This window comes from Castanea sativa, chromosome 1, assembly GCF_040712315.1.
Source record: "Castanea sativa cultivar Marrone di Chiusa Pesio chromosome 1, ASM4071231v1".
In the NCBI taxonomy this organism is placed as follows: domain Eukaryota; kingdom Viridiplantae; phylum Streptophyta; class Magnoliopsida; order Fagales; family Fagaceae; genus Castanea; species Castanea sativa.
The window spans coordinates 5,322,311-5,350,224 of NC_134013.1; the positions used below are offsets into that span (position 1 = coordinate 5,322,311).

The following is a 27,914-nucleotide window of genomic DNA, read 5'->3' on the forward strand; positions in this document are numbered from 1 at the left end:
AGACTTCTTTGAGAACATTTCACAACGAGGCATTCATTTGGAATGCCAAGTCATTCTGTCCGATTTTGCTAACACTGACCTACCCACTGCCATTCACAGTAGGGGTTGCATCATGGCACCTAAGCGTAAATTTGTTCCGTCTCGGAACCCTCTTCGTTCCGGGGCATCTTCATCTTCTTCTCCTTCTAACCCTACTCCATTTCACATACGATTCTATGATGAGAAGGCCAAATTAGACTTCTTTGAGAACATTTCACGATGAGACATTCATTTGGAACGCCAAGTCATTCTGTCCGATTTTGCTAACACTGACCTACCCACTGCCATTCACAGTAAGGGTTGGGAGTCACTTTATGGCATTCTTGTCACATGTCCTTCCGTGATCATACAGAAGCTCTACTCCAATATGCATAGATTTGACACCTCTATACCCTAGTTTGTCACTCGCGTTTGAGGTATACGCATAGTAGTTACTCCGGGTATTGTATCTAAGGTACTACACGTGATAGGTGGTTTCACAGTTGCCTCTTCTCCATCTCCACCGGCGTCCGAGGATGAGAGTGATGATGACTCCAGCAGTGATAAGGATGAGGATGCTAGCTCGCCTAGTGATGATAAGATGTCTACTTGATGTACTTACCCCTTTGTCACCCGCGACAAAAAGGTGGAGTAGTTTTGAGATGAGAGTAGTCATACTCATAGGGGAAGGGTTAGTTAGGAGATAGGGGGAGTGTTCTTGTGTGTTCATGAGGGATGTAGTGAGGATTTTGATATATCTTTTTCTTCTTTCTAGTTGATACATTGATCCTGTACATGGGTCTTGTGACCATTTTGACATATATTGTACTTATATTTGGTTTATATAGTTTGTTGTATGTTCTTTCACCTATCTTTACATGTGTTGTTTCTTTTCTCTCTTTATACACAAGTTTCTTATTTATTGTATGCAATTTTTTATTTATTGTATGAGTTTTGTTTAAATGTTTCAGAAATACAGGTTGTCAAAGTCTTCCTTACCATGAACTCTCTTCTTGCAAAAATTTTCAAGATTTTGTGTTAGGATAGATTTTATTGTATTTAACAAGTGAATATGAGTTGAGTGATTTATGACTTCTCTCATATGTTCATTTGTTTGTTGTGGTTTTGTCACGGATTTCCAAAGAGGGAGATTGTTAGGACATATGTGATTGGATGTTAGGAACATATGTCAACATTTTATGTATTGGCTAATCCTTTGACAAAACGCACTTTACTTGTAACTGGGTAGATCTAGGATGTGTTTAATACTTCAAGAAATAAGGTTTCAAGTTCAAGTGTTGAAGCCATACAAGTCTATCCAAGAATCAAGTAATGAAGTGTTGGATTTTAAAGCTCGAAAGCTAGTATCTATCGAGGTTTAAAAGCTGCTAAAGCCTATGGCTCGACAGCTAGCTCAATAGATGGCTATCTATCGAGGGTTATGAAACTCAATTTTTCTAGACTGTTTTTCATCCAATTCGTGAGTATGTGTTTGGGCTTTCTTTTCTCACAACCCTAAACATATATAATGATTATTTTAAGGGTCGTATCAGGTTGCACAGTGAAGAGCACAATTGCACAAGAGCATAATTCTTCAAGTGTAACCAAAAAACCTAGTTTGCCCTAGTTCTTGAGAAGCTGCTATGTTTGTACACCATAGGGTTTTGTGACCAAGCAACTTCGTGATCTTCATCAGTTAATGAACAGAAGAACTTTGCAGCCAACCTTCTTCTTAAGTTGGTGATTACGTCACGTACTGGGATCCGCATATCTTTTGGTTAGTCACGTACTAGGAGCTATGCAATACAATGAGAGATTGTCATTACAGAACAAGTCCAATTGGGTATTAAGGTAAGGGTTCAACTATAGGTTAATATAAGGTACTGCGATTCCTTTACTTCTAACCGCTTGTTCTGATAATAGTGGATCCTCGGGAGTGGTGACCTTAAAATCATCCGATGGGGTTTTTGCCGTGTAGGTTTTTCCCATTCGTAAACAAATCACTGTGTCAAATTTAATTTCCACTGCATTTAGTTATTTGGTGATTTGTTTGTGCTGCCACCCTCATTGCATGTAATTGAACCAAATTAATTCACTTGACTAATTAATTGGTTAATTCATCACAAGGGGTCAATACATTTTTAGCCTATCAAAGATCTCATATGTCATGATGCATGCAACTATAACCCTAATACGTTAGAAGTATTAAAGCATGGCCATAATGAGTGATCATGCATGAGTACCCTTATCTACCCACACTGTACGAGTGTTTTAGGTGAGATCCTTAGATTGAGGTAAACGACCGACATAACTCTCAAAACTCGAGGTGAAGCTAGCAAGGCATGATGAAATGTTCTTCAACATCTTCATAACGTCTCCAATGAGTTGTCCCTCATTTTCTCCTTTAGCTTGGTTTCCTTTCGACATTCTTCTTGAGTTATCTTGGCCACGTAGAGAGTCAGCTCTCTTAAGATCTTGAAGCTTGAAGCAATTTGGTCTTGTGTGCCCTCACACGCCACAATGATGACAAAAATGCTTTACTTAAGGTCCCCTTTGTCTTTTGGGTAATGACTTCCCTTTTTCTTTTGGTTTTGCACCAAGGGTTCTCTTTGCAACAGCAAGGGCCTCAACCTTGGGCTTCTCCACTTTAGGCTTCTCTACCTTGAGCGTCTCTACATTTTTGGCCAACACAAACCTCACTTCCTTCTTGGGTTCGCTACTTGAGCTTCCTTCACTGGTATAGCCTAACCCCAGTCTTATCATTTGAAGGATTTTGAGAAAAGAGCACACTGTCAAGCTTTTTGGTGGAAATGCACTTCACTTTCACATTTCCTTGAATGATCTCAAGTTCAAGGAACTTGATTTTAGAGTAGGCATTTAGCAATTCCTCCTTTAGCCCTTCAACTTCATATTTTGTGTCCTTAAGTTGTACAAGTGTGGACTTATGCTCTTCTTTGACTTTCTTCAACTTTTTAACAGCATTCTTTACAACTTTGGCATATTTGCCATAATCTTCAAGCAACGCATCATACACTTCTTGAAGGTTCTTCTCACCTTCATTGAGGTACACATCCTCATCTTCCGAATAATTAACTTCTTCACCTTCAGAATGTACACCTAGCTCATCAACCAAATCATTTAACTCATCTCTAGAATCAACAGTGGTAATTGCATGAAGGCCGAATAGTTTCCATCACTATCACATTCTCCTTCCGCGTTAGAGTTTGAGCTCTCCGAGTCACTAAGGGTAGTAGCAAGAACTTTACCCTTTCCTCTCAAGTAGTTTGGACATTCTTTCTTTAAGTATCCATGACCTTTGCATTCATAACACATGATTCCTTGAGTTGATGACGAGTCTTTCTCATCCTTCTTCTTGAACTCCCTTTTGTCATTTTTGGAGGATGATAACTTTGCTTTGCCAAACGACTTCCCATTATTCTTCATCTTGAGAAATTTCTGTAAGTTCTTTACAAGAAACGACATCTCCTTCTTTACATCGTCTTCATCAAAGGAATCACTCATTCTCTCATTTATTGTTTTGAGAGCAAGTAATTTGCTAGACTTGTGAGAAAGCAATCCGAGCTCATAAGTTTGGAGAGATCCAATGAGTTCTTGTATCTTTATCTCATCCAAATCTTTGCTCTCCTCTATGGCTATGACCTTAGCACAAAAGCTTTCGGGTAAGGATCTCAAGATCTTCCGTACCACCTTGGCGTCTTCAATCTTCTCTCCAAGATTAAGCTTGGCAATCACTATCTCATTGAGTCTCCCATATAAGGAATCGAATGACTCATAGTCGCTCATTTTTACTTCCTCAAACCGAGTGGTGAACATTTGAAGCTTGGTGTCCTTGACCTTCTTGGTACCTTCATTGGTTGTCTCAAGAATGGTCCATGCCTCTTTGGCAGTCTTCACATGCAAAATCCTGTGAAACTCATCAGTAGAAACACCACAGAAAATAGCATTAATAGCTTTGCTATTGGCATTTGCCAATGCAAGAGTAGCCTTATCCCATTCGGATTTTGCTGTTGTGGGTCTTACATATCCATTCTCAATAGAATCCCACACCGTCTCATCAATAGCACAAAGAAAAGCACGCATACGTACTTTCCAAAAGGCATAATTACTCGCATTAAAGTAAGGAGGTGCATTAAGGGATTGAGATCTATCCATCTCACATGGGGTCTAGGATCACACTAGGAAATTGAAAGCTGACAAGTGTACCCGCTCTGATACCAATTGAAAGCTCAGATTTGTGCTGAAACACAAGAACTTGTTCAAACCCCAAAAGAAAATTACAGCTAGATTGCTTTTACTCTAACTTAGGCTAAGTGCGGAATAAGAGTAAGTAAGCGCAATGAATCGATAACTCTACCCTAAGCCATATGCATCCATCAATGACAATAAAGTAAAAGCTTAAAGGGTAGGGAAGAGAGATGCAAACATATAATAACACTGAGACCTGTTATCGAAAAGGAAACCAAAGAACTCTATGAAAAATCTCTCTGTGACCCTCCAATTCGCAATCTATCCACTAGAGAATAAAGTTGGAGTACATGAATAATAAAAGACCCTCCAAGCCTAGTCTACCCCATGTACTTGAGCCCTCCAAGCTCCTGTTACCAATTGACTTCTCAAAGCCTTGTCTTCCCTAGCTTTCCAAACCCCGCAATTCAGCACTATTGCATCCGCCATTGAATGGCTCCTTCCAATACTTCCCAATAGCAACAAAATCTCACTTTACACTCAAAATGGGTGTGGTAAGTGTTTGGGCTAACAACCTCTCAAGGATTTAGAGGTAGAGAGGTAGGAGTTGAGGAAAACCACAAGAAAATGTGTAGATGATTGTGGATATAACAATCTCTAACTCTCAAGTGTATTTTCTAGGGTTTTCTCTCTGACAATTACTCCTTACAATTCATGGGTATTGAGGTATATATAGTGTGGGTAAAGAAAAGGTAAAGCAAAACACAACTTTTTGCCAAATTGAGACTTTCGCGATTCCTTCTCGGATTGTTCCTTCTCGGATTGTCCCTTCTCACGAAACAGTTGCAAAAATGATAGCCTAGCACGACTTTTCGCCTTCCAGTCATGTGCTCCACACGTTACCTTTTCGCGGGTTGCTTCTCGCCAGCTACTGGTGAGCCAGTTGCGAAATCCACTTATTCAACTCTTAAATTTTGATTCTTCACCAATCTCTCACACTCATCCCTTACTAATAAATCCACATACATACAAGGAAAATGATTGAAAAAATTACAATCAAATTTGGTATGGAATTAAAGCCAATAGAATATAGTTGGAAATCACAACTTTACAGATATTTTTTAGGTTTTAGAATGGATAACGTTAGGGTCATAATTTCCACTACATATTTTTCTTTGGTTTGGAGAAATAAAATTTCCACTGAGAGAATATGTGTTTATCCAACAAATATTTGTTTATCCAAGTTGAGAAAAAAATTTATCTATTCGTTAACAAATTACCGTGTCATTTAACTTCTGCTACATACTAGTTTATTTGGTGATTTGTTGGTACCTTCACAGTTTGCATGTAATTTGACCTAATTAATCAACTTGAGCAATTGAATTAATTAACTGGGGTCAATCTATAACCCAACACATAATTCTAGCAGTAATCATACAAAACTAATAAAACACCTATAGATTGCTTTTTAGTTCCAATATTTGTTCATCAACCTTGAACTTAATGTTCTACACAAATCATCAACTTCCATTGGTAAATAATGTACTATATATCTTTCTTTCTTTCTTTCTTTCTTTTTTTTTTTTTTGGCTAAGAATAAAAACTAAACAATGTACTATCATAGAACATTAAAAACTAAACAATCATATTATCTACAAGCTTCATGTTTCTAACAAAAGTGGACAAGGAAAGAAGGTACAACCAAAAGCAAACAACCAAGAGTTGGTATAATGTATTTATGTCGTATCTAAAACAAGATGCCAAGAAAGTGCATTCAAATGAATTTTTGCATTGTCATTCCACAAAAACTTCATGCACCAAAAATTCTGTGAACTAAGTCTAGTATATAAAGAAAACTAAAATCACATATATCCTTCCAATAAACAAATAGTGTGAATGTAGAAATTACACTGAGCACATTGATAGATCAACTCTTCGCAAGACATATTACATTTGTTACATAAAGGGTGGTCTTCAGTTTTCTCAGTGAAAGTAAGGGGGTGTGGGTGACAATTAATTGTAGAAGCATCTCCAAACTTCAAATTTGGGTATTTCCCCAAAATACATTCGGGATGAGCAGGATAATTGCATTCTGCACAGTAGTAGAACCAATGCTTTGGGTTTCGTGTTTCTTCACAGATATCACAATAATATTCATCAGAGTCATCTTCAGGAGTATAAGAAAGAATGAAGTTATGCTCATGTTGTTTATACCTTGTAGAATGTGGTAGTGCAGCACACTTGAAGTCCACGGTTAATTCACAATTGGTACACCGAAATATTGAGTAAGTTTCAGAATCACAACAACTACAATTTTGACAAGAATCATTACTAGAGGAGAGAAGAAGTCGATGCTTATGACCAGGGTGGGTAAGAATATCTGAGATCAAACTACATTGAACATCAAGCGCAAAATAGCGGCATGTCTCACACCAATAAGTGAAGCCATTGCATCTACAATGACATGCATCACAGATAAAATGTTCACCTGGTTTCATTGAGTCAAGGGTGAGTGAGTGTCGATGAATTGGGTGTTTCTTTGTTTTGGGTAATTTAGCACAAGATTCATGAAGAAAGAAGCGACATTTTACACAACTATAAAATGGAGGAAGAATGGCTTGTACACACCCGTCACATTTTTCATCATGTAGAATCTCATGAGTAAGTTGTAAGTAATGCTCAGTTAGCTTATGATTGAAGTGAATGATTTCTATGGCTTGTTGAGTTCCATCCTCCCCCACAATGCTTTTTTTCACTTCAAAACTTGCTGAGTCAACGAATTCATTGAGCTCTTCCTCATCTTTAAGTTCCGACAAATTTATGTCCTCCCTATTTCTGAAGTCCATGGCACAATCGAGGTGGGCAACAAAATCACATTTAGAGCAGCAATAACGCCCATAATGCGTTTCAACTTTTTTAACACAGAGTTGACAAAATTGGGAGTCAAATTGATGACGTTTAAGAGAAGAATATGTGAGGTCAAGGGGGTGCTTATGACGTACAACTTTGACTCTGCATGGGAAATATGCACATCTATTATGAATCCAAAAACCGCATGAGATTGAGGAACACATAATCGGCACACCCTTGTCTTCTTTGCCACAAACATTGCAAGTGAAAATGATTGATTTGCATATGGGAGTCAATGGATGGTCATGGAATTCAGCTTCAAGTTGTAAAACAGCACATTTGATGTGAATGTTAAAGTCGCAACTATAACAACGATAACTGTATTCCCAACAAAATTCTTTGCAAACTTGACATTTGCTATTTTCTTTCTCGAGATAGCATGTCGTTTCATCAAAGAGAATAAGTGGATGAGCAGGGTGCAAAGGATGGTATAACCCAAGGGGTAGCTCTGCACATGATTTATGATGGTAAAACTTCATTTCTTTGCATCTTGATTCTATGCAACTATAGCTAGGACCGAATACCGGTTCTCCGCACCCATAACAAGGATGTCCCATTCTCTCATTTCCATTGAAGACCAACGGATGGTCAGGATGGGAAAAATGTTGAAGCTCCATCCTCTACCACATGCATAGTCATAGACAACATGCAATTTGCTTAGAAAAATTAAAGGTCCTAATACAATAGGGTTGTGTGCTAACCCAAAACCCAAATTTATATTACAGAAGAAACTAACAACGAAAGATGTGAGAGAATAATGAATTAAGACAAAAAATTACCACCTCTCCCAAAAGGCAGAAAATGTGTAAAAAGACATTGAACAAGTAGTTCAAACTAGGAAAAGCAAAAATCAAATCTATATTTAGCCATAAAACTATATAGGTTTTTTTTTTTTGGACAGGTACAAAAATGAGCTGCAAGTGTAATGAACTAACCAAGGGCAAGAATGATATAAAAAATTAGAAAATGTGACAATGCACACAGTTAAGATAAGATAGTGGGGTTACTAAAAATAACAACAATAAGTCAAAAACATTGCACACATGGTTGAGAAAAGAAAGCAGGGTTATTTCAAACGGAATTAGGAATCAGTTAAAGATAAAAGTAGAACTGCTGAAACATTAGATCTTTAAAGGATTTGAAGGACCAAAGTATAAAAGTTTTTTATTTATAAAAAATAAAATAAAATAAAATAAACTATCAATGTCGTTTCAACTCCAAAACAACTGCAGAAAATTACAATTAACACTTAGGGATAAATAAGCAATGGTAGAGGCAAGTGCTAATGAGTCTAACCTTCGTATAACTTTTGACAGCCCATCCTCTTTAACCTAAAGAATTGCAAATAAAGGCTTTTTTGGGTTCATACGGTTACTGAAGAATATGCAGAGAATTTGGGAGTGAGCAGGGGAATTTGATTTTGGGTCTAATAGATGGACTTTAGAATGAAAATTGGACGCAAAATTGTATAAAGGTATGGGGTTGTTAAAAGAGGTGGATTTGTTCACTATTGTCGGCTGATTTAGTTGTCATAGATACTTTTGTTTTTTTGTTTGAACAAAATTTCACTACAAACTTGATTTTAATATGAAAATGACATATGTCTTTATCATGTGTAACATACATGATTTACTAACTACACTTAAATGATTGTATACAATTATTCTAAGAGAATAATGTGCATTGCAACTGACAATACATGTCATCTTCATAGGGAATGCACCTAACAATATGAGAATAAATATTAAGAAAAATTCCAATCATGTCTATAATTGGACCCCAATTCTTGTGACTAGTTCAAGTATAATTTGTTTTACTTTCTTCTATTTATATCAATTGTCTTCATTTATTAAAAAGTATCTAACCCAAATCTAAGTTTGTTTTTATTCAATTTATCAAGTGATGAGTGATGCTAAGTTTGCCTTTATATTTGATACGGTTAATTTTAAAATGAAAGTTTTTACTTAATTCAGGTCAACCATTACAACTCAAAACAACAAAGCTAATCCAACAAAACCTCCCATAGAAAGTTTAGTAGTAAATGTAGTATGGGAATGCCAGAATAAAAGAGTATAGTCTTTTAGAGTTTCACATAAACCTCACGAGCATGGTTCAATGTTGATCCAATTTAACTATGACAAATGCAACAAGGTAGTATCTTATTTTTATTTGTATAGTTTAATTGAATAAAGGCCACGCATATGCGTCTCTTTTTTCATTCAACCACTCTCTAAATCTTTCTTTTCTTTAACGCTGGATCTATCACTCCCTTAATCTTTTTGTTTCTAAATATTTTGCCAAAAGTTATTTAACTCAATGGCATTGCCAAATTTTCTTCATAAAGAGAATTTAGGTTCAAATCCTCTCCTCCGTGCATGTAATATATAGGAGAAAAAAGGGTTTGGTAACTTTTGTAAAAGAATGTAAGCTGTCTAACTATTGAGACAAAATGAATTTATTCTAGAGATTAGGTTCAAATTAGACTTTGGGTAACATTTACAAATCTTATATTGCTCCATTCCTTTTTTTTTTTCCCCATAATAATAGTTTCTAAACTCATTTTTGGAATAAATTTATTTCTTACAACTTATCATACTTGGTAATCTATTATTCGTTCAGAATTTCGGGGCAATTAAGCATTAAAAATTCACTAATCTATGGAGAGCTCTTATAGAGTTTATTCTTAAATATCGTGAAAGATTTTTTTTCAAGGGGAAATTATAGTAAAAGGCTAATCTTATAAATTTAACAATAAATGGCAACTAATTATCTTGAAATTTTGTGTGTATTTGACCTATAATAAAACTAAAATAGATATGAGATAAAAACATGGATTCAAGAAAATGACAGATTATAAAAAGCAAATGAGTGAGGTTTATGAAAGCAACATTAAATGTAACATAAACCAAACCATTTAGCAATAATATATCTTGCATAAATATTGTGTTAATTCAAGTGCAATAAAACGTTACTATATTTAACATTTATATGACAATATTTAAGCAAGTAAAACAATCTATTGTTTATGAATAGCAATAGAAAAATAAACATAAACAAATTTGCAGAAACAATTATCAATACTTACAGTAAGAAGAATTCAATTTTAACTTCAAAACACACTTAAAAAAGCTTCCAAATTAAACTCAAATTCAATTTTGTTGAAGTTAAGTTCATGTGAAACTCATCTCTAACTTCCTACTATATATAGGATTATCACGCCAATGTAGAGAAACCAAATAAGTAACACAAAGCATTTATGCTTACTTGTTAGCTTAGACTTAAAAAGTCACGTAGAACAAGAGAAGCAAGCAAGGGATTGCTTGCCGACTTCGACTTGTGTACCCTCTTTAATTTATCCCTTGCTTGCCAACTTCTTGTGTACCCTCTTTAATTTATTTCTATTTAATTCATGTCCAGACAAACTAACATTTACTTTTTTCTTTTTTGTTTCTAAACATGCAACATACTTGTGCCTGACTGCAAAACCTATTTAAAAATAGACCCAAGGGATTGCTTACTTGCCAGCTTAGACTTAAAAAGTCACGTAGAGCAAGAGAAGCAAGCAAGGGATTGCCTGCCAACTTCGACTTGTGTACCCTCTTTAATTTATTTCTATTTAATCCATGTCCAGACAAACTAACATTTTCCTTTTTTCTTTTTTGTTTCTAAACATGTTAACATACGTGTGCCTGACTCCAAACCTATTTAATAATAGACCCAAACTTGAATCCCGTTCAAGTTTCATTTTTCAAATAGAACAAGCAACTGAACTGAGGTTCATATTGAAGTTCAAGTTTCATTTTACACAAAAACAAGGTGATAGCAAGTAAAGAGCATAGCTAAGCTTGCTTTTGTGTTTTCCATGGTTAATTCTCCATGCAAACTTTCACTCAATGCCACTTTTTTTTTTTTTAGAAAGGTAAGACAATGCAACTTAAAACAACAAATTCAATCCAATAAAATCTACGGCTAAAAGTAAATCCAAGCAGGGAAGCTTAACTCAAAGCCAATCCGATTTAAGCTAAGAAATGCAACAGGGCAGCTTCTCGTATCCTCTACTTCCTTGTGGTCTATCTTCCTAGCATAAATTGAAATATGAAGGAAGAAAGCAACTCCTACATTGGCCCCCATTTACTTTGGTAACTCTAAAACTATCATTTTACTTTGTGAAACATCTGCAGATCCTCTGGAACAGACCAACCTCATGTTTTTCGTCTGTCCCACTAGTAGCAGGTTCCCCTGAGGCCATATCAAAATCAACAATACCTTTGCCTAGCCGTGAAATTTTTCATATAGTAACAACTTCTAGAAAGCTTTCTTGGCTATGTTTTCAACATGCATTTCAATTTCATTAGTAGACCCTTTGATTAAAACCTTAGATGTAATCTTGAAGGGTATTTTTTTTTTCTCTGTATGGCTCCAGCAGTTTGTAATCTCCACCAGACGGATACAACCTGTAAAATTTCCTAAGTAAAATACCACAGTTTGACATGTTTAAGAGTTTGAGGAAGAAAAAGTAGACTGGCTTTGGGTTTTTAGACTTTGGATACTTCATCTCACAATGGGCACTGATTTTTTGGCCAGAGCAGAGACTTTTTCAAACACTTTGTAGTACGGATATGCACCTTCTAGATTCCAGACTGAAGCTTCAATAGCTATGTTGGATAGTTCCTCTGATGCAGTATTGAAAACCTGCTAATGGCAAGATCAGAAAAAAATTTCTCAGTAATATACCATTTAATAGCAAAAAGTACAAAGAATGTAAGATGAATTAGTTTCTTATGTGCTCTCTTCTGAAACATTATAAACAAAAAGGTAGTTTTCAGTCCCTTCCCCCTCCCCCCCCCCCCGTCTCCACTCGCCTCTCTCTCTCCCCCTTTGTTCACCCCACACCAAAAAAAAGGGGGGGAGGGTTGTGGACAAATAAAAAACTGTCAAAAAGAAAATTCAATTTCCTTTATTTAACTCAAGATTTTTCCGGCTCAATATGTGTTCTATGAAAACATCCCATCAGATATTATAATGAATTGAGTTTTAAATTCCAATCCAAACTCACAAATTAGAGCTCTTATTAGTGTAGAAATTACCTCTATAAAATACGTACAAAGATTCAGCTAGACATGGATTGTTCCACAGCGCAGCAACAGCCATAGAAACCTGCCGTTCAGTCTGGGAGATGATCATAAAACTGACCTATAAGACCAGTCCAAGGGATTATTGTCTTCCAAATCAGGACGCCATTGTATTTACTCCATATTCGAGAAGTCCAACCCTCCAGCGGAGCTTTACATTGAATGTTGTCAAGGGCTTGTTGATCATTTCAAGTTAGTTCACCACAAAAACAGAAATAAGATCATGCATAAGGCATCTAGAATATATAGAAAAATATTTTGATTTACCTTTAAACAAAAATCATCAAGATCCTCTGGAAATCTATAAAGTTCAATCTGATCAACAGATTTTTCTGGCTTCGAATAGGGTATGTATTTATGGTATTTTCCATACAGGGTTTAGAACTTCTTCTGTGTACCCACTAGGAAGCTTCTTAAACAATGGAATCTGCCAGCCTTCTTGATGCATTGTTGCTCTAATAGTATTTGCAACAGGCATCCCAACAGAACCTACCTCAGGATTGAATCCACAGCTGTAAAAACATTTTTAGGATACGCTTCAGGATATTGGATTTCATTAGGGCCATCAGCAAAGCCCCCTTTTCCATTTGGAAACCTATCCCACAGGGAACATTGGATGTAAACGTGTCTAGGATCCTTCGACACTGGAGATAAATCTTCAGAAGATATGCTGATTTCATTGGAATTTGTAAAATAAGTATGGTGTCTTGGGTCATTTTTCAAAGTTTTGTTGACGTCGTCTGGTGGAACTTGTTCATTTCCACCTAACCAAAGACCAGGACCAGGATGGTTCCTTAGAAGCATTACAGTTTCTCTCGCATATAGCAAGAAAAGATCATGATCCAGGGGACCATTTGTATTCGATACCGGATCACCTCATCTGACATCTCTAGTAATCCAAAACTCTTGCCACACCTACAAAAATCAAATCAGCCATTTGGAAGTCATTTAATAGTGCAATAACTTAGAATATTAAATCCAAAGTAGCACATTGGAATCCTTAGGTTTGGTTAGCCACGAGCCTTGATTAACCCTGTAGACAGGATTAGGTCTCAGGAGGATAAATCAATCAAAATATTGCAATGCAGAATTCACTTTGGTAACAACATTTTAAGGCTTCATTTACTAAATAATCAAGTGCACCAAAATTTAAAGTACCAAAGAATCCTAATGCAATATACCAAACAGCAGACAATGTCAAATTTTGAGAAAAACAACGCTGAGATGGGTTAATGGCAATTAAAAACATACAACTGAACTCAACAGAGCCATATTTAGAGTCCAATATTTCCATACAAATCCTACATTGATCATATATCCATTTAGCTCTATTTAGAATTTTAGAGTCCATGCCCCCCGTTGAATAAGTTAATAATGGCAATACGAGATAGAATACAGAGTGAATGCATTCACTAAAATCTAGACGTAGCTTAGAGGACAAGATATAGAAAATTTGATTAAGACAGTTTTTAATTGTGTAAACAAAGACCCCTGACCTGACTAGCAAGGAGTACATTATTTATGTTTCAAAGCACTCAAGAACAAGAGGGAGGCTTATAATAATATTAGGTCTATGGCAGAGGCAGTCAAAAAAGATAAAATAGGCAATTGTCTAACAGAGCGCTTAGCCCAAAATAGAGGTCAATGTCAAATAATAATGATAATAGTAATAATCCATGTATCTGACCTGAGAAATTAGAAATCAAGCAGTGTTGAGTTGTACCATAGAAAATAAAGAATTTTCTAGCAAGCATAGGCTTGCTCATGTCTTAATTTGTTCCCACAACATGACTTCTACTTGCTTTAAAATCAACTTTTGTCACTTCATAAGAAGGGAAATAGTTTGTGCTTGTGACACGCTATTGCCACTCTGTCAGTTTTTTTACAGTTTAAGGTAAAAACTTTGTGGACAATTTAGGTCAGAGAAACTAAATACCCTAATAATTTTGAAAAGCATTATAAAAACCAAAAATGCCAAAATTTAGGGTAATTTTCATCATCATGTACTGATTTCAGCAATTTACATACCATCAACTTATATAGTTACAGGAACACCATCATTATCGCAGAAGTACAGCCGACTAGCAGAGTATAGTAGTTAGCCTTTTCCAGTTATAGAACTTTCTCTACAAAACTGATGCATCAATGTAGTCTTGGCAATTGGCATTTCCAGCATCTTATGCTGCAAGCATTCCATGACAATACCCTCAGTATAAAGCAAACTTTGATGTTCCTGGATTTTTCCCATTGATATACATATTAGGACATCATTCTAACTCAAAGCTCAAATCAAGCCAACTATATTTATCAACACTTCACTAACCTTACTTTTTCTTCATATGGGACTCCACCCTCACACATGAACTCACAATAGATACCCCCCTCACATGCGAATCTCTACCAAATCGAGCTAGCTTCCCATTGCGTGTGAGTCTTTCGCAAATCCAGAGTGTCACACAGATAAGAGTTGCACTAAATGCAGTGATCACCAAATGCACACCAACTGCATCAAAACCAAGACATTCATTTATAAAAAGGCTGAACCATAACTCTAATACCATTTTTTTGGGTTGAGAAGTGCCGCTGGGGTCCACCAAGAGCCTAGTGATATATATTGAGGTATCTATTGATATGTACTGAGGTACCACTCTAACCCAAAAACTTAAGCCAAAGGATTTAGGCCCAACTACAACCATTAACTGCTCACTTTCATTACTTTTTTTTTCAATGTGGAACTCAACCCACATAAAACTCGTGACTAGTAAGTCCCTCCGTGCTCAACATCTAATTTCTAAACATACCTTCAGCAGTTCACCCTTGTTTTATAATTCCTCTTTTTCCTTCACGTGCAGAACTGCCATGAATGAGCTTTATAAACTACATAAGAGCGATTTTTATGTGTACCCATTTTCAACCAAATAATTCTCCACTGTATAACTGATCTCTCAATTAATAATCACACTGAAACCATTCACTAAAAGATATGTTTCAATCGCCCATAGACATTACCTCTCTCATTTTGGTCCAGACAGGAAATTTTTAATAATGTCCTTATCAATATGCATCTATCGCCTCTCATATTCCAACAATACACTAGAAAAAAAAAATTATCATTATGGGAAAATATAATAGAAGATATTAGTAATAATAAGAACAACAGCTCCATGATCAAAGGTAACAAACGATCCATCCAATCCCAACCCTGAACATATGGTTTGGCAACGTCTTTTCCAATCTACCATGAAACAAATTATTGTCAAATTGCATGTTTTCCAAAATCTGTCAAACTTTATTTCTTTACTCCATTCCACTTGCATGTAATCCAAAATCAATTCTGAAATAAATATATAAATCGAATAGGTTTTGGATTTAGCTATAAACCTGTTGGGTGTTGGAGCTTCCATTTTCCCATACATATATGGGTGTTGGAGCTTCCATTTTCCCCAAAAGCCATTGGCAATTTCCAGAAAAATTAAAATTATCAGACGACCTTTTGGTTACTCACCCACCACCCATACTTATATGGGTGTTGGTGGTGCCATTTTCCCCAAATGCCATTGGCAATTTCCGGAAAAATTCAAACTATCAAACCATCTTTTGGTTAAAATCTGACCCAATGACAGTAATCAACTACCCAAGTACTGACAAATTTCAAGAAAATAGTTTATACAAAGGGTTGGCAGGAAAAGGCACAGTCAAGTTAAATCTATAGGGAATTCAACCAAAGGAAAATCTTACAATTTCTTAAAAATTGAAATGAAAATTATTTCTAGTATAAAATCTCAAAAATCATATTTTGTGTCAATGAATTGCATTTTCATACCAGCTTACTCTAAAAAAAGTTGTAAAAACAGAATTTGTGTAATACTCTCTCCCAAATCCAGCAATATCTAGAATTAAAGAACAACAGAAAAGTTCACATTTATCAAACCGTTTTACTCTGCAGACTCTGTACTGTAAAAAAAATTTAAAGAAAACCCATTTCTTCTATACAGCTTTTGACAAAGTTTTGTACGCATAACCCATCTAGGAAAGAAAATGAAGAGAAAATGCCTACCCATCCCAGGCCATATATCCCAAAGCCACTGATTCGGCAACTGCATATTCACAACACCGTGAAGCACAACCTGAAACAGACACCAGTAGATCTTAACCACCACAAGCTCACGCCGCCGCCGATATTTGCCGTTAGGCATCCCCGTTGGAGAACATTGACAGCCACTGTTAGATCAAGCCTTAAGGGTGTGCATGGGTCGAGTTGAGAGGATTTTTTGACCCAACCCACCACGATAGGTCAAAAAAAATTCAACCCAACCCATCCCATCACATAAGTCCAATCTAACATAACCCAACTCACATGGGTCAAGTTGGGTCGAGTTGAACCCATGACTTAGAGAAATTTTTTTATTATTATTATTAAATTGAGTAGAAAAAAATATAAATATAAATATATTAAAAAAACTCAAAGATTAGTATCAATGTAACTCCTTAAAGGAAAACAACACTAATGACTAAACAACAATAGTAATTTACTAGGGTTTGTGTGAACTAATTGGCTTTTATATAGGATAGGAAGAGTTGGATATTTTTAAAAAAAATTATTAATTATATATATATATATATATATTAAATATATGGGTGGGTCGGGTTGGATTTGGCAGGTTTGAAATTTTATGTCCTAAACCCAACCTAACCTGCTATCAAAAAAAAAAATTTGTAACACAACCCAACCCAACCCACCAAGGCCTAAAAACCGACCCAACCCGGCAGATTAGGTTGGGTCGTGTCCGTTTTAGCGGGTTGGCTGCACACACCCCTAAAGCCCTTTATTGAAAACTCTGAAAGGCTATTTTCAAGAGGTTGCAATCACCAAAGTTAGAGCATCCCAAATAGTGGTGCTATTTTTTTTTAGCTATTTGGTTGGCTTATCTATTTTACCTACTTGCTTTACAAAATATTTAGCAATAGTAGATCTATTTTAAGTTTCAACATAATAAAATAATATAAACATCACAATAAAATAATATATCTACTATAATAAAATAATATATCTACTACAATAAACAACAATCACAACCACCGCAACCGCTACCACTACCGCCGCCACTGCCACCTCCACCACCGCTGCCGCCGCCACATGATAGCAAATAATCGTCTAAGGTTAACAAGTGATTTTTTTAACAACAAATTATACTTATACATTTTTTTTTTACTACAACAATTTCTCAATCATCATGATAGCAAATAATCATCTTGATAGCAAATAATCATCTAGTGTAACAATAATATTGTGTTTTAACCCCAAATTATATATATACAAATTTATCTTTTGACTAAAAAAAAAATTACACAATCGTCATGATAACCTATTATCGTCTAGTATAACAACATTATTTTTTTTTAAAACCAAATTATATATATACAAATTTATCTTCAAAAACAATCGTCTCAATTGTCCGGAAGCAATCTTGGAACAATGTGAACTATGAAATAGAGCAACTTTATAAGAAACCATATAAAATAGAACACGTATTATAGCGGGAATAATGTAGTCCGTAGATTACTCACATACATAACTCAAATCAAATTACAATAAAACTCACACACTCGTACAAATTCCTATGACTCATGCTTCTTAACATATAAAAAAAGAAGTTCCTACGACTCGCCTTGCAATTGCCATAAATGTTTAATGAGGTCCAATTGAAGTTGAGAATGAATTTCTTAGTCTCTAATGCGTCCATAACTCTCAATGTATACCATAAATCCATCACTTTGTTCACGTGACACTTGCATAGAAGGATAATCCACTCCATCAATTTGTTCATAATCCAAGTCTACCACTTCATTATCATCCCACTCATCTTCAACAATCATATTATGGAGAATTATGCACGCTTTCATGATCTTTTGGAGGGTTTCAAGATGAAAAAATCGTGCAGGTTCACGGACAATTGCGAAACATGCTTGAAGCACTCCAAATGCACACTCAACATCCTTCCTATACGCCTCTTGGGCTGCTACAAATAATTTTCGCTTTAGTCCTTATGGAGCTGAAACTGTTTTCACAACAGTTGCCCACTTTGGATGCATGCTATCAGCAAGGTAATATCTCATTGTGTAGTCATGACCATTGATTGAGTAATATACTGTAAGAGCATGTCTTTCAGCAAGATCATTAAATATATGAGACTGCTCTGACACATTAATGTCATTATTTGACTCTAGTAACCTGAAAAATGCATTGCATATCTAAAGATCATATGATGTTACTGCCTCCAAAATAATAGTAAACTCACGAATATGACCACAATATTGACCTTTCCATGCAGCTGGACAATTTTTCCACTTCCAATTCATGCAATCAATTGAATCTAACATACCTAGAAAACATCGGTGTTCACCATGAGCTAACAGTCTAGCAATGTCTTTGTTGTCTGGCTTTCTCAAATATTCCTTAGAGAAAACATCAATTACCGCAGTAACAAATTTTTTCAAACTTTCTAATGCAGTAATATCTCCAATCCGCACATATTCATCCATCAAATCACCCGATACTCCATACGCAAACATTCTAAGTGCAGCAGTTATCTTTTGTAATGAAGATAAACCAAGTTTGTTGGCACTATTTCTTTTTTGGACAAAGTAAGAGTCATGAACTTCTACCTTAGATTGAATACAAAGAAAAAGAGAATGCTTCATCCCAAATCTCCTATGAAATAAAGCAGATGGATATATTGGTGTGGAAGCAAAATAGTCAAGAAAAGGCCTCTCATGGCCTGCCAAATGATTACGTCGGATATAGCGACAACGTTTAGGTTGTGATGTTTCCATAATAAGTTCTTTGATTATCTCATCCTTATCTGAGTCATCAAGAAGCAACTTGCAAAACAAAGAGCAATTCATGAATGCAACTTTCAAGACAATTGGAAAGCAATTATTACTATAGATGCAAAAAACATAACCAATCCATGCTTTTAGTGCCATAAGCAATCATTATACCCACAAGCACACACGCACAAGTCACGACACAAACAAGATGAACAATAAATTTAAAGGTTTATACATACATCTAGTGCCATAAGCAATCATTTCCCATTGCTCATCCTGCCTTGAACAGATATGCAAAATAAGAAAGTTTTCCACATGACATTCAAATTTGAGATAATTTAGACTAGGCATCAAGATTGGTTGAAAGAGGGTGACAAGAATACTAAGTTCTTTTATGCTAAAGTAAACAAAAAGATCAAAGCAGAACAAAAGGAAATTAATCCCTCCCTTTTCCATTCCTCCACTCCATTCACATCAACCAAACAATGATATCCTATCCTTTCTCTCATCTTCTTATTACTATAGATGCAAGAAACATAACCAATCTATACTTTTAGTGCCATAAGCAATCATTATACTCATAAGCACACACGCACAAGTCACAACACAAACAAGATGAACAATAAATTTAAAGATTTATACATACATCTAGTTTAAGATTAGAGTTAAGTGACATAAGTCACTACTAAAATACATGAAAGCCTCTCATAAGTTACTACCAAAATACATAAAGGCCTATCATAAGCCACTACCAAAGTATCACCTAAATGTGCCAACATTTTCATAACATTACAAAATACATAAAGACCTAAGCTACGTCCAAAATGCAATCAAACCCATTACCTACGTGAACTTCGTCTTGCTATGATTTCCTCTTGGAGTTGTTCACAAAAAGCTTTTTGTGCTCCGATCTAGGCACTTGTATCTTTCATCATGATTCTCTCCTCCTCTAACATATATTGCATCTCAAATTTTTTCTTCTCAATCATGACTCTTTCCTTCTCAACCTTAAGTTTTTCTTCACATCTTTCCTTCTCAATCCTAAGTTTTTCCCTCTCAATAAACATTTTTTCCTCTTCCAATCGAGTTATGTCCTTATCCCTCAACTCTCCCAAGCGCAACTTCTCCACTTTGATACGAAGACTCTCTTTGTCATGTTCTTGTGATTCCTCAATAAATTTCAATTTCTTTGTCAAATATTCCCCTACATCTTCTCTGGTAGCTTTGTTCCTTCGGTTGGCCACCTACCTACCAATTGGCCTCTCAAAATTGGAAGTGTCACCAAGTCCAAACCCACGATCCCCTTCGCCAATAGATGTTGACTCCGGAGTTGGAGGCATGGATGTTCTCGATCTTTCATTAGGATCGGCCCACTTTGGTTGGCCCCTAAACATGAGCCAACAATGTTCAAGAAGAAAGGGTTTCTTGAAGGTCTCTTCATACAAAGCCTTTGCATTGGTAATCTAAAAAAATTAAAAGAAATATAACATGATTAGTATCTTCAAACTATTGGTGAATGGGTATGTTGACACTATTTTAATATAATTTATCCCTTATCTTTTTCGGTTATACCACTTTGATGACGTGCGTTAACTTTAGCCATGCACCCACAAAACTTATTTGTCTTTTCATTAACCGTTGCCCAACGACTTATCAAGAAGATAGCACTACTGTGGTACCGGATGTATTGTACTGCGTGAAGTATTCCACAACTTTTTGACGAAAATGTATTATGTGTTTGTTCATTATTGTGTATGACATCAACACTATTATTGAGCCATGCTAACACTAGGACTTGATCTTCCTCTACACTAAAGTCAGTGCCCCGTTTTCCTTTTGTAGAAGAGACATTTTCAACTTGACGTGGACAATTAGAAACTGACATAAGAGTATTTTGAGATGTTTCCAAAAGTTGTGAGTCAATATTTATATCCCCATTCATGATACCCGTGTAATATGTTAGGTCTCGTTGTGAATCCATAAAATTAGAAACAGCAATATACTTCCAAGCAAACTGAAAGTAACGACCAATACTGTATAAATTAGAAGAAAAAAAAATTGAACTTCCCTGCACATAGAAAATTCCCAAACTAACATTTATATCAAAAATTAAAATACTTAGGAGTATAACAATAGAACATGATTATGCTTAAATACTTAATTTGACATGTAGCTTAATCCCACTGATAAAGAAAACAACAAATTCATTTTTGAGCATCTCAAAACCAAACTAACAATTTCTCATTAAAACTAGAATTCATGACTCAAGTTTGTTTGTAAGAATTTTGAAATCAAAAAATCAATTCCACATAAATTTATTCCAAAGATTCACCAATCAAAAATTCATCATACAGATGGTTGAGGTTTTGGAAGGTTTTGCTCATTTGAGTATTGACCTAACAGTATGAAATTATATTAGATGAATATATAGTCTAAGAGTCCGTTTGGATAGAACTTATTGCTGAAAACTGAAAACTGAAAACACTGTAGTAAAATAATTTTTTAATGTGTAAAAAAACACTGTTCACTCCTTTTTTTACTGTTTATATGCCTTGGTGCACTGTTCATGTCCCATGAACAGTGCACCAAGCGCTGGTCTTTAAAAAAAAAAAAAAAAAAAAAACGCAAATGTAGCCCGAAAAACAGGGATCCAAACGGGCAATAAGTTTGCATTTTTTATTGATCAGCATCATACACTTCAATTTCTAAGTGTTAGCAAGTTCTTCAAACAGAGACAACATAGGTGATTAGGAAGAGTTTTAATGGAATTTATAATGATTAAGAAGGCTCATGAGTCATGAAGGATTTGATTAGAAACAACAAACATAAACTTCCATGCAACTAGAAAATTTCCAAAACAATTTCCAACATGACATTTATTGTAATAAATTAGAATCAACAAACAGAAAATCAGCAAGAAGCAAGAAGCAAAAACAGAAACAAACAAAAAAAAATTAGCCTTCTCTACAAACAGAAAATTCCCAAACTAACATTTAAAAAGAAAAACATAAATTCCTGCAAACAGAAAATTCTCAATACATTCCAATCCTCAACGATTTATCATTAGATTCACAAATATTATAAATTTATCATTCCAATTACCCAAATCAAATATCCCAAGCATGAAGATGAAGAAGACAGAGACAACTCACCTGAAGGCGAGTCAAGTCAGAGGCGTGGATCGGAGGCATGGGTCTAAGGCGTGGATCGACGGCTTGGGGCTTGGGTCGGCTTGGGAGTTCGATGAAGTGGGTCAGCCGGTGGGTTGGTGACGTTGAGGTTCAAGTCGGGCCGGCGGCGGCAAGATAGAGAGGTGAAAGTTTGAGAGAGTTGAGAGCATCAGTGAAGGTCGAGATGGGTCGAAGGCGTGGATCTGAGGCATGGATCGGCGGCTTGGGGCTTAGGTCGGCTTGGGAGTTCGACGAAGTGGGTCAGCCAATGGGTCAGTGACATCAAGCTTCAATGGACCAGTGACGTTGAGGATCGAGTTGGGCCGGCGGCGGTGAGACAGAGAGGTGAGAGTTTGAGAGAGTCGTTTGAGGGAGTTAAGAGGGGGGAATGTGCAGATTAGCGGTGTGGATGGCATGAATATAGTAAGTTAGGCATGGTTTGAAACTATGTAGGAAAATAGCAACTCGAGTTTTTGAAACTCGAGATTTGCATAATAAATCGAGTTTCAAAAACTCGCTTTATGCTCGCTTTGGGCTTGCTGAGGTGGAGAAAATGCCACCTGGATCTCGAGTTTCTAAAACTCGTTTTAAGTCTGCCTAAACTCGAGTTTTATAAACTCGAGTTTGACTATATTTTATTTTAAATCATGTAGTTTATACGCATAGAACTCGAGTCTTGGAGACTCGAGTTTTATGCTAGTAACTCGAGTCTTATAGACTCGATTTCCTCTGGGCATGTTTATTTAAAACTCAGCCCGTGGCATTTAACTCTCTCACATTCTCCACTCTCACTGCTCAGTAACACACAGAGAAAACCTAAAATCTCAGCCTCACTAACTCTCACTCACTCACCCTCACTAACTCTCACTCACCCATAACTCTCTCACACCATAACTCTCTCACACCACTCATAACTCTCTCACACCACTCACTCTCACAAAACCACATTCTCCACTCTCACTGCTCTTCCCTCTCAGCAAATTCATATCTAAGGTAAGGGTTTGCATAATTTGATTGTCATTGTAGTTGGGTATGTTGTCTATGGGTGTGGGTTAAAGAGTTTTACCATTTATTTTGTAGATAGTTAACATAACTTAGTTAATTTATCAATATTGTGAATTATAGAACTTTGTTTTGTTAGTGTTAATTTTTTGAGTATTTATTTGTATAGTTTTTGTTATCAAAATTTTATTCATCATTTTATTTTTATCATGATCTTACAAATTTCTTTGACTTTATTTATCATTGGTTTGGGTATGAAATGGGTAGTGAATGAATGTAATGAATGGGAATGGGTATGTAATTATCAAAATTTTATTCATCATTTCTAGGCTTTTATTTTTATCATGATCTTTCAAGTTTTTTTGACTTTATTTATCATTGGTTTGGGTATGAAATGGGTAGTGAATGAATGTAGTGAATGGGTATGTAATCATGCTCCTCTACCCACCTAGTTCTTTCAGAACCCTTTTAGGCATTATAGGTCACCACACAATGGAGTAATAGATAATTCCGTCTCTCCATCCACTAGGATTAGAAGGTTTACGTCTTGGCCTTTAGATATTAATGGGCACTCTATAACCTGGCTTGAATATGTTCATTGATAAGATTGCATTACTTTTTTCCCTCACTTTACGACTATGTGATTTAACTAACATAGGACTTGACTTGAACAGGTTCACAATGCCTGATATTGTTATAATCATATACCATGGTGGTCCGCTTAAGAATCCCAATGCGAACAAGGGATTGCCATTTGAGGGGCCGGGTATGAAAACCTATTATGCCGAAGTTGATCGTAGGTTGAAAACCCTTGATGAATTGAAGATATTTGTCATGGAAGAGTTGGGTAAGAATCCTGATGCGTACAACATGCAAATTACTTATCGTATGCCAAATGAAATCATGAAGCACCGGATTAATTACAAGTATATGCTGATAGAAAAAGACAAACATGTGAAGATCATGTTTGACAAGTTGGAGAGTATAGCTGAAGTAAGTAACATTGAGTTGTACATACAGTTGGAGCCGCGTGCAGGATGGCAAGAGGATATCCAACAAACAACCACAAGCTTACAAGTTGCGCTTCCGGATGCTCAATATGAGTATTCTACACATGTAGAGGATGATGATGTTCATGCCGATGGAGATGATGATGATGATGACGATGACGACTATGTTGATGAGACTACTGCCGTTAACAATGATGATGACGATGATGATGACGACGACGACTATGTTGATGAGACTACTGTCGTTAACAATGATGATGACGATGATGATGATGACGATGATGATGACGACTATGTTGATGAGAATCTTGCCATTAACGGTGAAGATTTTGCCGATAAAGATGACTATGAAGACATGATTGAGAGAGGGGACTTTCGGGACTTTGGGGACTTTGAAAGGGACATTGATGAAGATGAGACATTGGACGGTGGTGAACCTGATGCAGACAATGTTATTAGTGTCCAAAACATTACAAACACAATCCCTGCCTACGCACCTCCTGCGTTGTCATTCTCTGCAAATACTTGGGAAAATATGGTTGATCCTTTGCATATTGAGATGCCATTTGTGTCTACTTGGAAAGAGGGGATGAATTTGTGCAAAGGGTTGACTTTTGCCAGTAAAGTGGAGGTGAAGCGCGTATTAACAATTTGTGCCCTCAAGGAAAACAAACACTTTAAGATCACTAGGTCGACGAGGAAATATTTTTGTGCGAAATGCGTGCATGAGTCGTGCAAGTGGTATGTCTACGCAGTTATGAAGCCCGAGCTCCAAAATCTATGGATGGTCACCGTGTATGTGGGTCCTCACACGTGTATACCGACTGGGGTGCGAAATGATGGTAGAATGATGAGTTGTAATTTTATTGCAACAGAAATCCATAACAAGTTACTTGAGGATCACACCACTCAAATTAAGCATCTCAGATCTCTGATAGAGGCGAAATATAATGGCCATAAGCCTTCTTACTACAAGGTATGGGATGCGAAACAAAATGCGATTGCGCTTATGTTTGGAGATTGGGAAGAATCTTACCAAAGGCTGCAAAAGTTGCTAATGGCGTATATTGATCAGGACCCGACTACCCAGTTTTGCTATCGTGTCACACCCACCGATGAAGATCACACCGTATTGTTGCATTATGTGTTTTGGTCTTTCGGTCCATGCATATCAGGATTCAAATACTGCAAGCCGGTTATCGCATTGATGGGACCCATCTGTATGGTAAATATCGTGAAAGTTGTTGGTCGCAATGGCAACCGATGCTAACAACAAGGTATTCCCTCTCGCCTTTGCTGTTGTGGATTGTGAGTCAGGGTCCAGTTGGAGGTGGTTTTTACGATGCCTCAGAGAAACGATTGGCCACCTGATACCTGACGACGGCATTTGCATAATTTCTGACCGACATCTCGGTATCAAAAACGCCATTGCAAACTGGCCTAGAAGGGATGATGGAAAAGCAAGGGTATTTCATAGATATTGTCTTCGACATGTTGCTAGCAACTTCAACACCCATTTTCAGAACTCGACTCTAAAGTCAACGGCGTTGAAAGCGGGATATGCTAGTCAGGTAGTTAAATTTGCTACCATAATGGACTCTATTAAGCAGGTGGAAATTGAGGCCATTAGGAAGAAGAAGAAGGTGACGGGGAGGGATGGTAAGGAAAAGAATCAAGATTATCTTCCATACACATACCTAATGAGCGAGGATGTGGACATGTGGACCCAGTCATACGATGGTGGGAGACGTTTTGGAGCAATGACAACCAATATATCAAAGTGTTTCAATGGTGTGCTGAAAGGTGCACGGGGCCTTCCTATTGCCGCGTTGGTTGAGTTCACTTGGAGCAAACTTGTTCAATATTTCCACGACCGGCGCAAAGAATACCATTATGAGTTGTCAGAGGGTAAGAAATGGAGTGAATATGCCTTATCCACGTGGGATGGAAATAAGCGTAAATCTGAGAAACACTATCTCAAGCCATTTAGCAATGAAGAGCTGATATTTCAAGTAGTTACCCAACTCAACGTGTGTAGCGCAGGAGGGGGAAACCACAGTTACGAAGTTCGGTTACGGGAAAAAACATGCAGTTGTGGGAAATGGCAAAATATAGGGATCCCATGTTCACATGCAATTAGAGTATGTGACTATTTACATATTGATTCGACCACGTATATTCACCCATGTTATGGTTTGAACCATGCCCTTAACACTTATGAGCATGCATTTGTGGTTCCTAAGTCACAGTCATTATGGAGGGATCCCATGGGGCCAAAGTGGTTGCCTAATCCGGCATTGTTGCGGGCCAAAGGTCGACCGGTGAAGTCACGAATAAGAAATGAGATGGATGGAGTGAGGAATAAGGATCAAGAACCGGGATGGCGGAGGGAGGACGCAGATTTGATAGAGAGTCAACCGAAGCAGACATGTGGACTGTGTCATGCTTCCGGGCATAACCGCAGAAAATGTCCGCAGTCCCGCGGTGCTTCCACAAGCGGCCATGTTCCACACTAGGTAGGTTGGAAAAAATTTATGCATCGGTTAAATAATTGTTGTTCATTCGATGTTTACCTAATGTTTACTATCTTGTCTCCTAACGTAAATACTCTACGTTTTTCAGGCATCCTTCCATGGACGACGTTGTATTGGCTCTATGTGAACTTTTTGATTGTTGTTGAATGTACTTGTAATTCTCTATCCAATGTACCTCTATGAAGATTGTGATTTGAGTAGTATGGTTAGAATTGCAAATTAAGCGTGGTTGGACATGTTTAGAATGGTGATATATTGAGAATGACTTTTGTTGTGATTTGAGTGCATTTACATTGTAAAACAATGCCTGAAACAGAGCATTTTCTGCTGGGAAAAAAAAAATTTGCCCAGTGAAAATCGAGTTTTAGACACTCGAGTTCCTTGGGAAAAAAAAAATTTTTCCCATGAAAATCGAGTTCCACTGGGCAAATATTTTTGAAACAGGGCATGCCTCTCTGCCTCTCTGCCTGAAACAGAGCATGCTGTTGGGGAAAAAAATTTGCCCAGTGAAAATCGAGTTTTAGAAACTCGAGTTCCACTGGGCAAATTTTTTTGAAATAGGGCATGCCTCTCTGCCTCTCTGCCTGAAACAGAGCAGTTGGGGAAAAAATATTTGCCCAGTGGAACTCGAGTCTCTAAAACTTGAGTTCCTTTGGTTACGAGTTCCTTTAATTCTGGAGTTATAGTGGAAAATAAAATCGGTCCATTTGGTCTAATTTGGTCTAATTTGGTCTTACTTGGTCTGATTTGGTCTGATTTGGTCTGATTGGGATATTTTGGTCTAATTATTTGGTCTGATTTGGATAATTTGGTCTAATTATTTGGTCTGATTTGGTCTAATTTGGTCCATTCAGTCCACTTTGTTCCATTTTGGTCAGGAAGATCCATCTTTGTGTACTTACATATATAATTGGAGACAACAAGTTTAGGTTGAGAGCCCTTATTCAAAATCTAAATTTATTAAAACAAATTCTCGAGTTTGGGGGTCAGCTGTCCACCATTGCTACACTGATATTCATAGTGCTACATGTGCTGCTCAATAGCTCGGCACTGTTGAACCCTATCTAGTCATATCATTCACACTCACGTCAATACACAGAT

General features: G+C 36.6%; 1 protein-coding gene, 1 long non-coding RNA gene and 1 pseudogene across 3 annotated transcripts; 1 reads left to right on the forward strand and 2 right to left on the reverse strand.

Moving 5' to 3' along the window:
- Window positions 1–6,005: 6,005 nt before the first annotated feature.
- LOC142622038 (uncharacterized) lies at window positions 6,006–10,293 on the reverse strand. Of its 2 annotated transcripts, none has more exons than XM_075795447.1 (2): window positions 10,220–10,293; window positions 6,006–7,754 (listed from the first exon to the last, which is right to left on the reverse strand). In XM_075795447.1, the coding sequence occupies exon 2, from the start codon at window positions 7,749–7,751 to the stop codon at window positions 6,087–6,089; it is 1,665 nt and encodes a 554-aa protein (XP_075651562.1). In that variant the 5' UTR covers window positions 7,752–7,754; window positions 10,220–10,293; the 3' UTR covers window positions 6,006–6,086. The 2 variants fall into 2 exon arrangements, with proteins under 2 accessions (XP_075651562.1, XP_075651563.1); XM_075795448.1 differs by lacking the exon at window positions 10,220–10,293 and adding an exon at window positions 8,431–9,908.
- Window positions 10,294–11,033: 740 nt separating this feature from the next.
- Window positions 11,034–13,538, reverse strand: LOC142636680 (mannosylglycoprotein endo-beta-mannosidase-like; annotated as a pseudogene).
- Window positions 13,539–26,661: 13,123 nt separating this feature from the next.
- Window positions 26,662–27,058, forward strand: LOC142640979 (uncharacterized). The gene is made up of 2 exons (XR_012845284.1): window positions 26,662–26,795; window positions 26,902–27,058. It is a non-coding gene; the product is annotated as an uncharacterized LOC142640979 (long non-coding RNA).
- Window positions 27,059–27,914: the final 856 nt, after the last annotated feature.